General features: G+C 41.5%; 1 protein-coding gene across 9 annotated transcripts in view; it reads left to right on the top strand.

The window, feature by feature from the left end:
- The window catches only part of ICA1 (islet cell autoantigen 1), a 131,089-nt gene that overhangs the window by 32,241 nt on the left and 82,939 nt on the right, over positions 1-15,909 (top strand). For all 9 annotated transcript variants that reach the window (XM_090287183.1, XM_090287184.1, XM_090287189.1 and 6 more), the window contains exons 5-6: positions 1,806-1,929; positions 5,808-6,006. In XM_090287183.1, the coding sequence (XP_090143309.1) occupies positions 1,806-1,929; positions 5,808-6,006 (323 nt within the window). The remainder of the gene's footprint in view (positions 1-1,805; positions 1,930-5,807; positions 6,007-15,909) is intronic.

Genomic DNA, 15,909 nt, shown 5'->3' on the forward strand with positions numbered 1-15,909 from the left:
GAAAATGAACAAGAACCCTAGTAGCATTTAAAAATCAGTTTTAGCCCTGGCCAGTGTGGCTCAGTTGTTTGGAGCATTGTCCCATGAACCAAAAGGTCACAAGTTCGATTTCCGATCAGGGCACATACCTAAGTTGCATGTTTGGTCCCCAGTGGGGTTGCGTATGAGAGGCAGCCAGTCAATGTGTCTCTCTCACATTGATATTTCTCTTCCTTTCCCCTTCCCCTCTCTCTAAAAAAGTAATAAATAAAAATAAAATTTAAAAAGCAGTTTTAGAGACACATGACATATAAAAGCAGCAACACAGAAATGTGAAGTAAGGGTAGTAGTTTTCCAAGTAGGTCCATAGCAAATGCTGTGTTTGGAGAAGAATACATTCCAGGAAGCTCAGGGTCACCCCTCGCTCAGCCGTTGGTGTGTGTGCATTCAGGTGAGTGGCTGTATCACAGCTCTCTGTTCACTGTGTGGATGCACTGTGTTTGATTAAACCATCTCTTCTACTGTTATAAAAAATAGTGCTTTGATTATCTCTGCATATACCTCTTTGTGCCCATTTTACCATTTCCTTAGGATGTACTCCTAACAGAAGTGCAATGTCAAAAGAGATATTTATATTTACTGCCAAATCAATTTGTAGAAAGCTTGTACCAGTCAGTATCTTACTAATAGTCCCATCTGAGAGTGTCTTTAAAAATCAGGACCAATATAAATATCAAATCATTATGTTGTATACCTGAAACTGTTATAATGTTGTATGTCAATTATACATCAATTAAAAAAAATAAGACCCAAGATCAGCCATAACCAACTCATATTTGGTTCCAGCTCTTCATTTAAAAAATCCACCAAGACATCAATCTACCCCCCTCATTTCTCGTCCCCCCCGCCCCCACCCCACCAAACAAAAACCTAGGTCATGGAGAAGGTGTTTGAATTGCTTTATAATCAAGTTGAATGGAACTCAGAAAGCAGAGATCAAAAAGTCAGCAGGAGAGAAAAACAGAAGGAAACTGGCCCTCCATTAGAGGCGGCCACAGAACATTCCCACAGTCATACTTGACAAACTCAACTTTTTCATTTCAGCTTGAAGCAGCACATTATCGGCTCGCTTTTCAGTGCAGAGGTCATTTTCTGGTTCTAATTACAGGGCACCAAGCTCATGGACAGATGTACTCAAGTGAATTTGATCTCTCGTTTTTGTAAATGGAAGAACAGCATGAAAGTTAAATGGAGGGGGTAGGGAGCGTACTGTGTAGCCAGTCACTTGGATTTAATTTCACCTCCTCTTTGACTCTAGAAGAGAGAGGACCTTGTGATTTGTCTCTCACCTGCTCTCTGTAATAAAAATGCTCATTGTTCATGGCTCTTTTTAGTCCTTTTTAAAAATATATTTCGTTGATTATGCTGTTACAGTTGTCCCAATTTCTTTTCCCTTTGCTCCCCTCCACCCAGCAACCCCCCTACCTCCAGCAGTCCCCCCACCTTCATCCGTGTCCATGAGTCATGCATATAAGCTCTTCCCCTGTCCATTCTCACCCTCCCACTATGCCTCTTAATTCCTGCACCATCTCCCTCCCTCTCCCCCTTACCCCTCCCTGCTGACCATCCCCCCCCCCCCGCCCCCCGCCATGCTCCCCATACCTATGATTCTGCTTCCACTCTGGTTGTCTGCTTAGTTTGCCTTTGTTTCCATTCCCTACCTTCTGTTGTTGATAGTTGTGATACTGTTTTCATTTTAAAGTTCATAGTTTGATCTTCTTTTTCTTAAATAAGTCCCTTTAACCTTTTGGTCTTTTCTTCATCAGTCTTGTCCCAAGAAGAAAACGAACTGGGAAGATTTCTCCGATCCCAAGGCTTCCAAGATAAAACCAGAGCAGGAAAAATGATGCAAGCGACAGGAAAGGCCCTCTGCTTTTCTTCCCAGCAAAGGTATGTGGCCTTCCTTGGGGCTCTATTTGGGAGATCTGCTGAGAATGTGGGACCCACTTACTCATGAAGGGGAATTGCTCAGTGTTCTTTAGAAGGTCTTGCCTGAGACTGACACACCATTCTGTTCTCCATTGTTAGTCTGTTTGTACTTCTTTCCTGATTAATATAACAGGTATGATTTTTTTCTCTATATTAAAAGTTTTTTTTTTCATATTTCTTCTGGTCTAGAGGGTACATTTTATACACCAATCACTGAGGGCTGTCCTAGGCTTATATTTGACCTTGAGCATTGCTCATAGCCATCAGTCTGGTCCTCTTCCAGCAGCTGAGCAAAGCAGGAGACCAGGTGGAAGGGTTCCTCCTCTGCTCTCAGTGGACCAGTTCGCTTGAGAGTGGCATTGTTCAAGATGTCCTGAGCTGCACTGCTCAGACTCCGGACAGCACCATCAGCAGTCCAACCTGGGAGTGCGTTAGGCGTGCAGAATCTGGACCCCATCGCAGAACTGCTGAGTCCCAGTCTGCATCTCAACGAGGTCCCCAGTTGATTTCAATGCACATTCAAGTTTGAGAAGCTCTGGTGCAGAGAAAGTGGTGCTAGATCAGCAACTTCTTTTTTTAAAAGCACCATGACGCATTTTTACCATTGGTACAGAACAGGCAGTAGCCTTTGCATACCATTGCACTTGGAGTCTGGGAAATTGCCACTCCTCTCCTCCTCCTTCCCCCGTAATTCATAAGCCTCCAAAAATGTCACTCACTAATATTAGGCAGGATTATACCTAAGTAAAGCTTCTACGTATTTTCCAGAAGTATTCAAGCTACAATGATTTCAGTTAGATTGTCCAACATTTTCTTCCCCTGTTAATTTCTTCTTACTGCTTTTTCTTCCCGTGGGCCAAGAGCAGGCCTGTTGCACAACTGTTCCTGTGAAAACCGAGGAAGGTGGAGTGGAAAAGAGACCAATCATGTCCGTTTTCCAGTGGTCCCACTCCGGGGCATTTTGGTTCCTCCTAATGACATTTGGACCCTGGCCTTGTGGGCAATGCCAGCTTTCCTAGTTGAATGAAACCATTTCTAATAGTTCTTTACCCCATTTTCCAAGAAAAGTTTCTTTATAATCTTGAATTGAACTTTTTAATCTTATTATAACTGTTTTTCTTATAAAATAATACTCATTCTAGAAAAATTTAAAAACAGAAAAAGCAAAAGGATAGAACTCAGAAACAACTAAAATTGTAATAGAGGTGATCCATTTTTAATCCCTTGATACTTTCTGTCCTTACAAGAATAATTGATTCTTGCGAAATCTTTCAAATGTTCTCATATGTTAAGTATATAAGTATTACTAATTTCAGTGGGAAAATTTTTATATAGACCCACATGCCGAAATTAACATCCATTTATGTAAAATAACGCTAAATCCCTGGACACGTCACTGCAAAGTCTACCATTACTGATCACGTGATTATTTCATCGTGTGGCTAACCAGTGATACCCTTTCATACTTGTATACCAAATTATCTCCCACAGCACATATTTGGTACCTTAAATTTATATAATCTAACCTTTGGATACAGATAAAAAACAGTAAACGAAATCAACAAAAACAGTGCAAATGATATATTAAAGTATCGCTACTATAAACTAGCAACCTGTCCTGCATCTGTAATTTAATGCAGCTTGGATTACTTTGCAATTCAGAAGGTGGCCTCCTATAGGATGCCCCTGGTTTTGTGGCACTCAGCTGCTCACCAGGCACACAAAATCCAAACCAGTCCTCCTGAACATGAGGAAGTAGGAGGATTACTTCTACTCTCATGCAGTTAATTCTCAGAGCATGAATGAACATATTTTGGGGTATGCCAGAATTTGTTTTTCATATAATCAGCATCATACCATACAACTTTTGTATAGTATTTCATTATTTATCAAATTGATTTTTCTGATTAAATAACACTAGCCACCTTCTTATGTCCATATATACATTTTGTAAAAACATTTGTAGCATTGTATTCCGTCACCTGGGCATGCCATAACACATGACACCTGAGACCCCTTCTGCACTACTTGGGTCACTTCCAGCTTTACCTACTGAAGGGTAAATGTCTTTGGAGTAGACCTTTAGGCACTTTATTAATTATTCCCATTGGGTAGATTTTCATGAATGAAAGCGTGGGTCGGTCTTTCACTACAACTTGATGGTTCCGGTTCCTGAATTTTTCCTCGGTCTGGACTCAGTCCCTGGTATCACAAGTGAAGACATGTTCACTTTTCTGATTCTATATGCAGCAAGTGACAGGGAAAAAGAATGAGGTTCTTTTATATACTTTTTTTTCCCTTCAAGATCTTAATCTCTATCATCATGTCATTACATCTTCAGAAGTTTGGGTCCAACTTTACAACAGTCAAAGAAATGGGGAGTGTTTTATTCACAAGACTTTCACAACCAGTTTAGAAAAAGTGGCAAAATCCAAGGGCAGAGAAAAAAAGAGTCCAGAAATAAATGGGATCCTGACGGGGACAGCTGAGGACTCTTTCTCCCTTTCAGGAACAGTCTTCAATTTTACAAACCTCCACGCCAGCATTTGTTTTACTGGCTCTCCTGGCAGTCATTGCTTCAACTACTCATTCAAGTTTGATGAATGGTGAGCATTAAATTTAACCCAGTGGTGATGAAGCTCGGGCTTACCTCACGGCACAACATCTCTCTGAAAACAACTTGCGACCCCTAGGTAGGACAGTGTGCACAGGCTGTTTCTGAAGAAGTGCTGACTATTTAAACACAGTGCTTTATAGACAAAAGAAAAAAAATTAAAGAAAATAGTAAAAGGGATTGTTTTCTTAAACAGTTATTGCCGTATTCATATCTTATCATGCTATACACACATGAGGCATTGTAGACATTGATGCAGCGGCCAAGAGCTGACTTCAGCTCACTAACACCATTGTCCGGCCCCCCCAGATAAGTTTGCATTTAAGTTGAAATGTAAGTATTCGTCTAATTTTTTGAACCTTTGCCCTGCAACTTCATGCTGATAACTTTTTTTTAAGAGTGAAATTCATCTGACATTACTGTTTGGGGTAAGAAGATGGAAAGAGCAGTATTCTCCCCTGCCCCCATACACATTTTATCCAAAGTTTGATATGCATCAGGCATTTTGTTTTTTCTGAATAAATGATGGTATAGTATAACCAACATTATAATCATTTTACATCATTTCATTGTATGATATACTTTCATTTCTGGTGTGGTGTTCTTAAGTTTTGTTTTTTCATAAGACTCAAATCGCAGATCCTCTCTGAAGGTGCCTAACACAGTAAAGCCCTCCATACATGCACTTCCTCCCCTTCCTAGACCATTTAAAAATGCTTCTGTTTGTGCTTCATTCTCTATTGGAACAGGCAGCAGATGCCCAGGCCTTTGGAGAGGAATCCACAATGGCCAGGTGACCCTATGCACACACAGGTCCATCCCTCCTCCAAGGGTCAGGCTTCAGAGGAGCAGCAGGCAGAGAAGGGCCGAGAGTAGACTTGGGAAATGGTTAGTCCTTGGCCTTTCTCCATTCACACAGGATTGGTTCCAGCTTCAAATGAGTACTCTTTGCCCAGGCACAAGGCCACTCCCCAGCAATCGTGATGAAAAGACTTCCCAATCATATAGTTAAGTAACAGTCCTCTACGAGATGAGTACATGGCTAAGCATCTCTGGTTGACTCATCAGTTCACATGTCAGTTATAATTCATCCAACATTTTTATAGTGTTGTGTATGTTTCAGGTGTTGGGCTAAGCCCATGAGTTAGGATGGGATTGTAAATTGTTGATGGTTCAGATTGCTAGCCCACTGAATTTCAAGACTGGGGCTTTATTCTCGGTCTAGGTTGGCCTTGCGAAATCCTTTGTGTCGATTTCACCAAGAAGTGGAGACTTTCCGGCATCGGGCCATCTCAGACACTTGGCTGACGGTGAACCGCATGGAGCAGTGCCGGACAGAATACAGAGGAGCATTACTGTGGATGAAGGATGTGTCACAGGAGCTGGATCCAGACCTCTACAAGCAAATGGAGAAGTTCAGGAAGGTAGGAGACTTGATGAGGGGGACCAAAAGGGGTACCTGCTGGAAGGTAATGAGGCGCGATTTCACTCCCTCTACTGAGGAAGACATAACTCAAGAGCACCAAGGATGCAATTAATCATCACTGGTGTCTTTTTCTGTGACAGAATGCCAATTAATGGGATCTATAATTCTCTAAGGATAAGAGTGAAGAGACAGCTGGAAATTGCTGAGACTTAGCTACTGGTTCTAATTGAAGTCAGATTTTCATATACTGTGTACTTTTTGTAAGGTTGTCACTTTTAAATGCTTTTTCATGCATAACTAATAATCAAGATTAGATTAAATGGAACTGGAAGATGACAACAGGCTACTGTGGGAATCATTTTTTGATTGTTAATGAATATTAAAATTAACAGAATAATAATGCTCCTTTGTTTTTGTGAATTGGTTCAGAAGCCATAGGGTTTAATTGTAGGACTAAACATTGGGCCACTGACTCTATGTGTAATAGATCTCTCCAGAAATTTGTCTGAGGAAAATATGTAGCTGAGGAGATGGTTATGCTCCTAAGTTTCTTTGAAATAACTAGTGAGCAGCAGAGAACAATGTTCCCGTGGATTTTTAATCATCTTGTGTCAGTTTAGCCATTTGGAGATTTGTTCAAACAAGGGTACATCCTACCACTAGGTGGCAGTCATGGACTTAGTATTTATGAAAGTGCAGAAAGATTGTTGTGTATAGTCTTGGGTTCTTTGTTTGGTGGACTTAGATATATTTCAGGGTGTGAAAGAAAAAAATAAAGCAAATGTTTAATTTAACACAATATTGTAGCAACTGTCATTACTCCTTTCAAATGATTCAGTGATATTGCTTAAAATTTCGAGATTTCTTTTTAAGTACATCACTGCAGAGCTGTGAATGAGAAACCCCGTTGGTACACAGGAGGTTAGATGTTTGGGGTGTGTGGGACGGATGTGTTGGGTGGGGGAGGGCGAGGAGAGACCTTCTGTTGCTTTAGAATAAGGTCACCAATTCTTGACCTAAGTATTAGATTCATACAAATTCTTTTAAAAGTCCAGTCTCATTCTTGTTTGTAATGTAGAGTCCCTCTCTGTGAAGGAAATCGGAGTCCATTTTATTTCTGATCATAGGTGACCTTAATGTGTTAGTAGCGTCTACCTTCTTGGTGAGGCAGGCTTCTGAGCTCATGGAAAATCAGAACTGCAATTCCTTTAATAAATGAGCTAGTGAAACTCACTCTATGAAAGAGAAAATCGAAGCCCCACAATAGTAAGTAAAGCTTTTCAAGAGTTGATAGCTAGATGTTGGTGAGCTTTCCTGACTTTCTTACAAGCAAGTAATTGGGTTTGCCTTGGACGCTTTATTTGGGAGTTGGAGGACGATGGAGGATGGAACGGAAGAGTTTAAAAAAGGGGGAGACTCAACATTATCTGTGGGGTGTAGTGCCAGTCACTTTAGATCTATTACATCCTTTAAGCCTCGTGATAACCAAGACACAGTTTTCATTTTATAGATGAAGAAAACAGTACCTATCTTAAGTGGCTAGCCCAGGGTTAGACAAGGAAATGAAAGTCAGAATCCTAGAAAATTATGCATATTTTTTCCCCTAAGAGTAAAAAAGGGAAGTTGAAGAATATACCTAAAATTAAAAAGGACATTTTCATAGTAATGTGGTTCCTGTGATCTGTTCGTTCAACAAACATTTATTGAGCACATTCTATGTGTCAGATAATAAAAGTAAACTTATTCTGGAAGGCTGGAGAATTTCATGTGGAATTGTGTTTTTTTGTTTGTTTGTTTTGTTTTGTTTTGGAAGATAGTTACTAGCTGTGTAAGGATGAAATAGAAACCAAGCCCTTCGTCATTTGGTTTGAATGTTGAAACATTACCCACTCTTTAGTGTTATCAGTCTGTTGATTTTGGAAAATATAGTTGAAGAAATTATTCACCTCACAAAAGTAGCTGAAGCAATGCATTACCCCAGTCCCATGTGTGCTGGATTTAATTTAATAGCTGAACATGGTGTACTTAGGATTTAGGGAAAGAATTTTTTTTTAATCCCTACCAGAGGATATGTTTATTAATTTTAGAGAGTAAAGGAGAGGAAGAGAGGTAGAGAGAAACAACTATGTGAGACGAGAACATCAATCAGTTGCCTCCCATAGGTGCCCTGACTGAGGATCAAACCCGCAAGCTAGGTACGTGGCCTGACCAGGGATTGAACCTGCAACCTTTGGGTGTACAGGAGGATGCTCCAACTAACTGAGTCACCCAGCCAGGGTGGGAAAGAATTTTTTTAAAAAGTCAAATGCAAGTATATATTTGATGAGGCTGAGCTGCACACAGACGCAGACTGGACTGGCTCTCTTTACTGCCATATCCCCATGTCCAGCCCAGCACCTGTCCCCAAGTTAGTACTCATATCGATGGCCAGAATCCAGCCATTGAGCTTGAAGTGACAGAAGCTTGTTTCTCAAACCTCTAGAGCGTTCTCTTCACATGCAACCGACCTTAAGATTTTTTTTTTTTTGAAACTGACATATGGTTTTGCAGGTAAGAAGTAGTATTGCTCATTTGTGGCTCGCTGCTCTTTTTGGAATGAATTTAAATTGTGGAGTTTGCTGTTCACTTGGAGTCATAACATGAAATTTAACTTTTTGTGTTTTGTCCCAGTTAGGATTCTCTGTTAAACAGATCTTCATTAATCTCTCAGGGAAATGCTAATTCTCAGTCCTCTGGGTGGGAGGCCAAGCTGTGGTTCCTTAGGTGACACTGTGGGGTGAGGAATTTATCTCCCCAGAGTCTCCTCCTGCCACTGTCATGGTTCAGCTGATCCATGTTGGACTAAAGTAGTATTTTGCTGTAGTTTCTGTTGAGTTCACGCTTTCTGAGGAGGCAGAATTCTATTTCATACTTCACAGATAGGATACCTTGATTGCAGTATTTAATATTCTATTTACTCATTTATTCATACACCCAACCAATGACATTGAAGCCACACTGTGTGCTGGGCTGTGCATAGGGTATAAACATGATCACTGCCTTCCTGTCATGTGGTCTCTTGGGGATAGAGCAGGTAAGCACAGTGCAGTACGATGAACCATTGTCTGAGGCAGCACATGCTGCCACCTACAAGGGCTGCCTGGAGGAGGTGGCATCTAAACAAGATGTGCAGTGTGAGGGAGAAGGAGCTGGGTCAAGGGAGTAGGGACAGCAGAGCAGAGCTCTAGGTGGAGGAAGCAACTTTGATGAGCGCTTAAGACGAAAGCACTTCTAAGGACCTGAGAGGCACAGAAGGCACAGTGGGTGTAGGAATGGTGGTGCCCAGACCAGGGGGCTGCAAAGGTCATCAGAGCCAAAGGGCCATCTCCCAGAGGGTTAGGGGCGGGGTGATGGAAGGGTTTGAGAAGGAGAGGGGCATGATTAAATCTGTATTACTGGTAGCTCACTCAGATTTTAATGTGGAGGATGGAAAGGACTCAAGCCTTGATTCCCGGAGAGCTACTAGGAGGATTTTGTATGAACCCAGATAAGACGCGAGGTGCCCATGGAATGGGCAGGAGCCTGAGAAATATACTGTTCTGGCTGTTCCCAGACCGTCATAGCACCGCTTTAATTACTGAGCTCTTCATTCTTCTTAGATATGAGCAGAATAAGTATAGATAAGTAAATAGCAAGATCAAGTGTACTTTCACATCCAGTCAAGGCTGTTTGCATAGTGTTTTCCAAATGCTCAAAAAACTTTTTGAGTAACACACAGTAAGCAGGGCTGAAATGATGAATGAAAAACTTAAAATTAAATGAAGTAAATAATCTGTTTCCATTCTGGCGCCCTTTGAAGCACATGGGCCGATGACAGAGCTCTCGGCAGCAACATTAATAAGCATGTAGTAAGTGCCTATATTTGGGAGTGGAAATACAAAGAGGTGGGAAAGCTTGATCCCAGCCCTCAAGAAGGACCCTGCTAGTCATCTGTTCCATGTCAAAATTACCGTGATAAACAAGACACCTGGAGAGTGGCCATATGTATCTCTTCTCCTAAAGACCAAATAATAGGAAATGGTAGATGAGCTTGAATGGGCGGGGTGGCTGTGTGCAGTTGGAAGCCCCTCCTAACAGAGTGACTCACCCACCCCAGCAGGGACATGGACAGGAGGCTACACCATGAAGTATTTTATGAGCAGTTACAACGTGTGATATATGTGCCCTTTGAAGGCAGAGTGAAAGGGTATAATTTAAAAATAGAAGCCAGCTTCTTGTAGCCGATTACATCAGCTTAAGTTGTGAGCTCATAGCAGAGCTTTCACAGCCTGATGCCCCTGAGAGAGTCCTCCTGTGGTCAATTAAGTGTCTTGTTTTTCTTGAGAGCCAGAAACGGGATGGACGGTAATTATTCTAAATGGAATAAAAGCCGTATTAGGTGTAAGAAAATAGTTCTGAATCCTCTAAAGAGATCATATAGAAATGTATACCTGGGCATGTGTATGAGCTGGAGTCCTTATAGGCAAGGACAGAGAACTGGCATTTTAATAAGGATCGTTTATTAAATGGCTAACTGAAACCCTGCAGCATCTGTCTGGTGCCTCATCATCATAATTCAGAACGGTATCTAAAAGGCAGGGAATGGGAATGATGCCCCAGTCTTCTCAGGCTTGTAGCTATTTAAAATAGTGTTCGATTTTTTGAGAGCTGTTAATTCACCAAAGTCATATTATCAAAGGATATGTTTCTGTGAGAAGGTTTTATTAACACATGGTGGTGGCTAAATAGGTGTGGGGTCTTAATAGGGTCATCAGTCAGTGGTGTTCCCTGTGTCCTGACTGAAGAGTCAGGTCGAGAGAGTGTGGTCAAGGACTGGGAAACAGCAGTATTGACATTAGAGGGGTTTTTCCTGTGGACAAAGACGGGTTAATTAATTTGACAGTATCATTAATTACTACTGAAATCATTGGTCTTTGTCAGAGGCCAGGCTCTTTTAGCAATTGAGGGCAGGTCCCATGAGAACTGGAGATGCCAAGTAATCTTGCAGGCTTATCACCACTCAGCCGTCTCCCTGTCCTGTGATAAAGGCCTTTCCTTTCGCCTGGGCCTTCCAGCCTTGGTGCTCAAACCAGTGTTCTGCTTCGGTTCAGTGCCAAGGGCAGGGCCCAGACTCCTCCCTCCCCAGCAAATTGTATTGAGTGACGGTGGAGAATTTCACCTTCGGGTCCATACAATGGATCAGCGCTATCTGTTTAAGCAGCACCTTGACTCTCAGGGCTTTGCTTCATTCATACATAAAAGGGGTGGGGGGCTTGACCTGTTGTCTCTTCTGGCTCCTTCAGTTCTAAAATTCTATGCACTGGATTGAGTTCTTGGATGAGGAGAAAGTTCTTTTTGTAATGCTAACACTATTCATTATATCTGTTTAATAACCCTCCATCTTCTTTTGTTGACTTTTGGTGTGTGCCTGTTGTTTGTTTTGGTTTGGTTGTTTAACCAGGGTGCCTGTTTTTTGTGCAGCCTGAGAAGATTGACTCTAACTGCTAAACCCCACCTTTGGGTTGCTGTTCCTTTATACTACCCAAATGCCATAGGAAAAGCATGCCACTTTCACATGGCACAACTGGGAAGGGAACAGATAACTACACCCTCGCTTTCATTTCTGAATTTCATGAGATGAGACCTTTGGGGCTTTGTGTGTCGTTATTGATTTCCCCTGCTGAACTTGGTGAATAGCAAAAATTAGTTTCAGGGTTAAGCCAAGACCATTTGGAATAGCATGCATGAAACAGATAACTCTTGCAGAGCTGATGGCCGGCCGGCTGGCGGGCTGGCTGGCTGGAAACAAAGCAGAGCAAGGCGCATGAGCTCAGAGTTGGGATGACTCCGGACTCTGGGTCTGGCCCCGCCTCCAACAGCTGTGACAGCTTGGCTAGGTCTCCAAGTCTATTGCAATGTTCTCATCCCCTGAAGGAGAGACAGGTACTAGATTCTCACCAAGCCCTCTCCCAGCCATAACGTTTTTGATTCTTTCTCTAAATCATTAAGCTCTAAAATGGTTAAGCTCGCCTGTAGAGCAGTGGAGCCTGGAGCAGGCTAACGTGCCTTTTGTCAGTGTGGTGTTTTTGTCCTGCTTCAAGTAAGTGCTGGTCTTGCTGGGTCAGCCTGGTCTTGTTACTCTTGTGCTAATATTAGACTCTGGAAAAGAAGAATGTTTCACTCATAAAAGGTAGAGAAGCCTTCAGTGTTTACAAACCGATCATGTTTATCTCTTAAGTTAGACATTAATACTTTTGCAAGGGTCAGAAACCTATGACCTACAGGCCAGCCGCCTGTTTTTGGAAATCAGGTTTTTATTGGAACACAGCCATACCCATTCATTCACTTGGGTCTGTGGCCGCTTTCATAATACCCTGGCAGAGCTGGGTGGTTATGTCAGACACCACTGAGGCCCACAAAGCCAGAATACTGGCTTCCTGCCCCTTCACAAAAAGGAGTTTGCTGGCCCTGATTTACAGGCACCTCTAATACATATTGAGGTTAAGAAGTTTGGGGAATTAAAGTTAATTATGGTAGAATACACAAAATAAAATTTATCACCTTAACCATTTAAATTTTTATTTACTGATTGATTTTAGAGAAAGAGAGAAGGGGGTAAGAGAGAGAGGGAGAGAGAGAGAGACATCGGTTGGTTTGTTGTTCCACTTACTTATGCATTCATTGATTGATTCTTGTATGTGCCCTGACCAAGAATCAAACTCACAACCTTGCCTTAACAGGACAATGCTCTGATCATCTGAGCTACCTTAACCATTTTTTAGTGTCTAGTTCAGTAGTAAGTATACTCATATTGTTTTACAGCAAATCTCCAGAATTTCTGCATCTTGCAAAACTGAAACTCTAACACCCATTAAACAGCCTACTCGTTTTCCCCTCCCCTGAGCCCCTGGTAACCACCATTCTGCTTTCTGTTTTCATGAATTTGGCTGCTTTAGGTACCTCATATGAGTGGAATCATGCAATATTTTTCTTTCTGTGACCAGATTATTACATTTTGCATAATATCTTCAAAGTTCATCCATGTTGCAGCATGTGGCAGTATTTTCTTCCTTTTTTAAGGCTAAGCAGTATTCCATTGTATGCATATACCACATTTTATTTATCCATTTATTTAGCAGTGGACACATTTGAGTTGCTTCTACCTCTTGGCTAGTATAAATCGTGTTACTATGAATGTGGTGTGCAAATAACTCGTCCACACCCACCTTTGAACCCCAAATACATAATAAACAAACATAATATGCATCTTACAAATGTTTGCATTACTGCATGAAATTTAATCCTGCCATTGAATAAAAATGAGACTCAGGCTTTGCAAGCAAGGAGTCATTTGATTTTATCCCCCGAGAAGATATTGTGTACATTTACTGATTCATGGTTTATATTATCTAGTTTCTATAAGAATAGTAAACAATGGTATGGTTTTTAAAAATAAACATGTATAATACTGTAAAAGCTAATGTGTTAGCTTCAAATAGATTTTTTTTATGCAGGGGTTAGAGTGGACTGCTTCTCTCTTGGGACAAATACTGAGTGCTTGCATGTGGCATTTCTCTGATTGTTTGAAGGGAAAGCTTGCTTAACTCTCAAGTTTCAGAGTGGACTCTAGACAAAAGGGAGTTATCGAAGTGTGAACTGATCCGGCCCGAGATAGTTTTCGTTTTGCCAGATTGTCTGGCTTTTCTTCCTTATGTGTACTAGGCGTCACATGCAAGCCTGGTTTCTACAATGTCGTGGATGATAATGTACCAACCATACGGATTTGACTGAATAGAACCATCAGGTTCCAGATCAAAATTCTGCCATAAAAGTGAGCCCATCTCACAGTGAGGGCTTCTTGGTGCCTGAGCAGCTAGAATCTGTTGGACGGATTTGTTATTTCCACATTTCATTGGGTTGTGCTTTTGGCTGCAGGGTCAGAGGTTTGGCTAGTGCCCAGGACAGCACCCCTGCCCCCTCACCGCCACCTCCTGCCCAACAACCACAGACTGTTCCATCTGCCTCTGTCTGCTCTGGGTAGCTTTTGGAGAAGGTGTCATCTTAGATTATGGTTATATGGAAAATCCCTGTGTTCAAGTAGTATGATTTACCAGTTACTGTCTTGCTAGTTTGTCTCCAAGTCTGTCATATCTATATTATCCTCTTCCTTTTGGTTAGCAGCTCAAATGCCATCTCTCCTAGCTGGTCCTCTTATTCTCTCCTTTTTAGATGCTTATGCTTTAGGGAATTCATCTCACTATGCTATTAATCTTATTTTTATAAATGGTCTTTACCATCTTCAATGGCAAAGCCATTTTTTTAAATGGTTTACTTAAGTACACAAAATAGAATATGGATTTTATTTCATTTCAAACAGGAGTAATGTATCTACCATTTCCTGAATGCCAGTAGCTTTATGCTCTTTGCAACCAGACTTTCTGTGACAGGGGAAAAAATAATGATTTGATGGTTGTCTAAATCATCACTTTTACACCAGACTGGTTTTATAAATTGGCTGTGGAGTGTTAATATTTTAGAAAGGAAGCGCTAAATCACAATCGCTTTAGGAAAAACCTACATTCTGTGTTTGTTTGTCACTAAGGAATGTTGAAAAGTTTTAAATAGCATTTTTAAAAATGATTGAATTACTTTTTGTGAGCCCCAACAAAGCATTCTAGCAGAATCTAAGCAGTAATAGTCCCATAATGGAGTCATAGTCTGTCACTGGTTTCATAGGTTCTGTCTCTCGGTGAACCCCCCTGTATCCCAAGTCCTAACCCTACCCATCCTTTAGGGTTTGAACTGTCAAAAGAATGAGTCAATAGAACACTGGCATTTTCCATTCACAGTTCTGAAGTTAAAAAAAAAAAAAAAGGTAAAGAAAGAGCTCTGGCTAGGTGTCTTTGTTGGTTGGAGCGCCGTCCCATACACCCAAAGGCTGCAGGTTCGATTCCTAGTCAGGGCACATACCTAGATTGTGGGATTGGTCCTTGGTCTGGGCACGAGCAGGAGGTAAAGGTAACCAATCAATGTTTCCCCCACCCCCACCCTTTTCCTCTCTTACTTAAATCTAAAAAAACATATTCTTGGTGAGGATTTTTTAAAATATCTGTTGATTCCTTTACCTCCAGAGACCTGGTGCAATCCTAACCTAAGAGGGAACCGGGCCAGTGGAGTCCTCACGTTGCCCAGTTTGTGGCCCGACCATGCGACCGTGGTGGCGCTGTGTTCACTCAGGCGCGCACAGTGCCCCACCCCCCCACCCCCAACCCCGTGTTCAACTTGCTCCTCTCCAAGGGGGGCTGCACTTTGCCTCCTTTCATGAGTTTTCGGTAAAACCTTAAAGCCTTAAACAGAAAGAAAGCAGCTTTAAGTTTGTGTGCCACCCTTCTAGCATAAAATTTTCAGGACCATTCCAGGTATAATTATCCCAAGTGAAAATATTGTTTTTTAATACAGCAGTTATCCTAAACTAAATCACTGTCCCATACAAGATACTAAATGAAATGCATAGACTGGAGCCCTAAAATATTAAGCCCACCAATTTGACTTGAACTCAAGGAGCCCCTGGTAAAAAGCAGGTCCTTGAAAGGCCATTGGTATAACTTTGAAATGAAATTCCCACATGCATTAATCAGGCTTCTGTTGTTCCCATCAAATGAAATATGATTTTAGGGGTTGGTAACACTTCACAGTTGATTGGCTCTTTCTATCCAACTACCCATCTATCTGTCCATCTATCTATTTAAATTCACTCCCCAGCTGTGATTCTGAGACAACCATTGTCATTTAGATGCTGATTCCTTACTGTGGTTTTTCTGGTGACGGCTGACATTGGAATAAGGGATACTTCTCAAGACAGATTAATTATATAAACAAATTG

The sequence above is a fragment of the Furipterus horrens genome, unplaced genomic scaffold (assembly GCF_987537825.1).
Source record: "Furipterus horrens unplaced genomic scaffold, mFurHor1.1.pri manual_scaffold_9, whole genome shotgun sequence".
In the NCBI taxonomy this organism is placed as follows: domain Eukaryota; kingdom Metazoa; phylum Chordata; class Mammalia; order Chiroptera; family Furipteridae; genus Furipterus; species Furipterus horrens.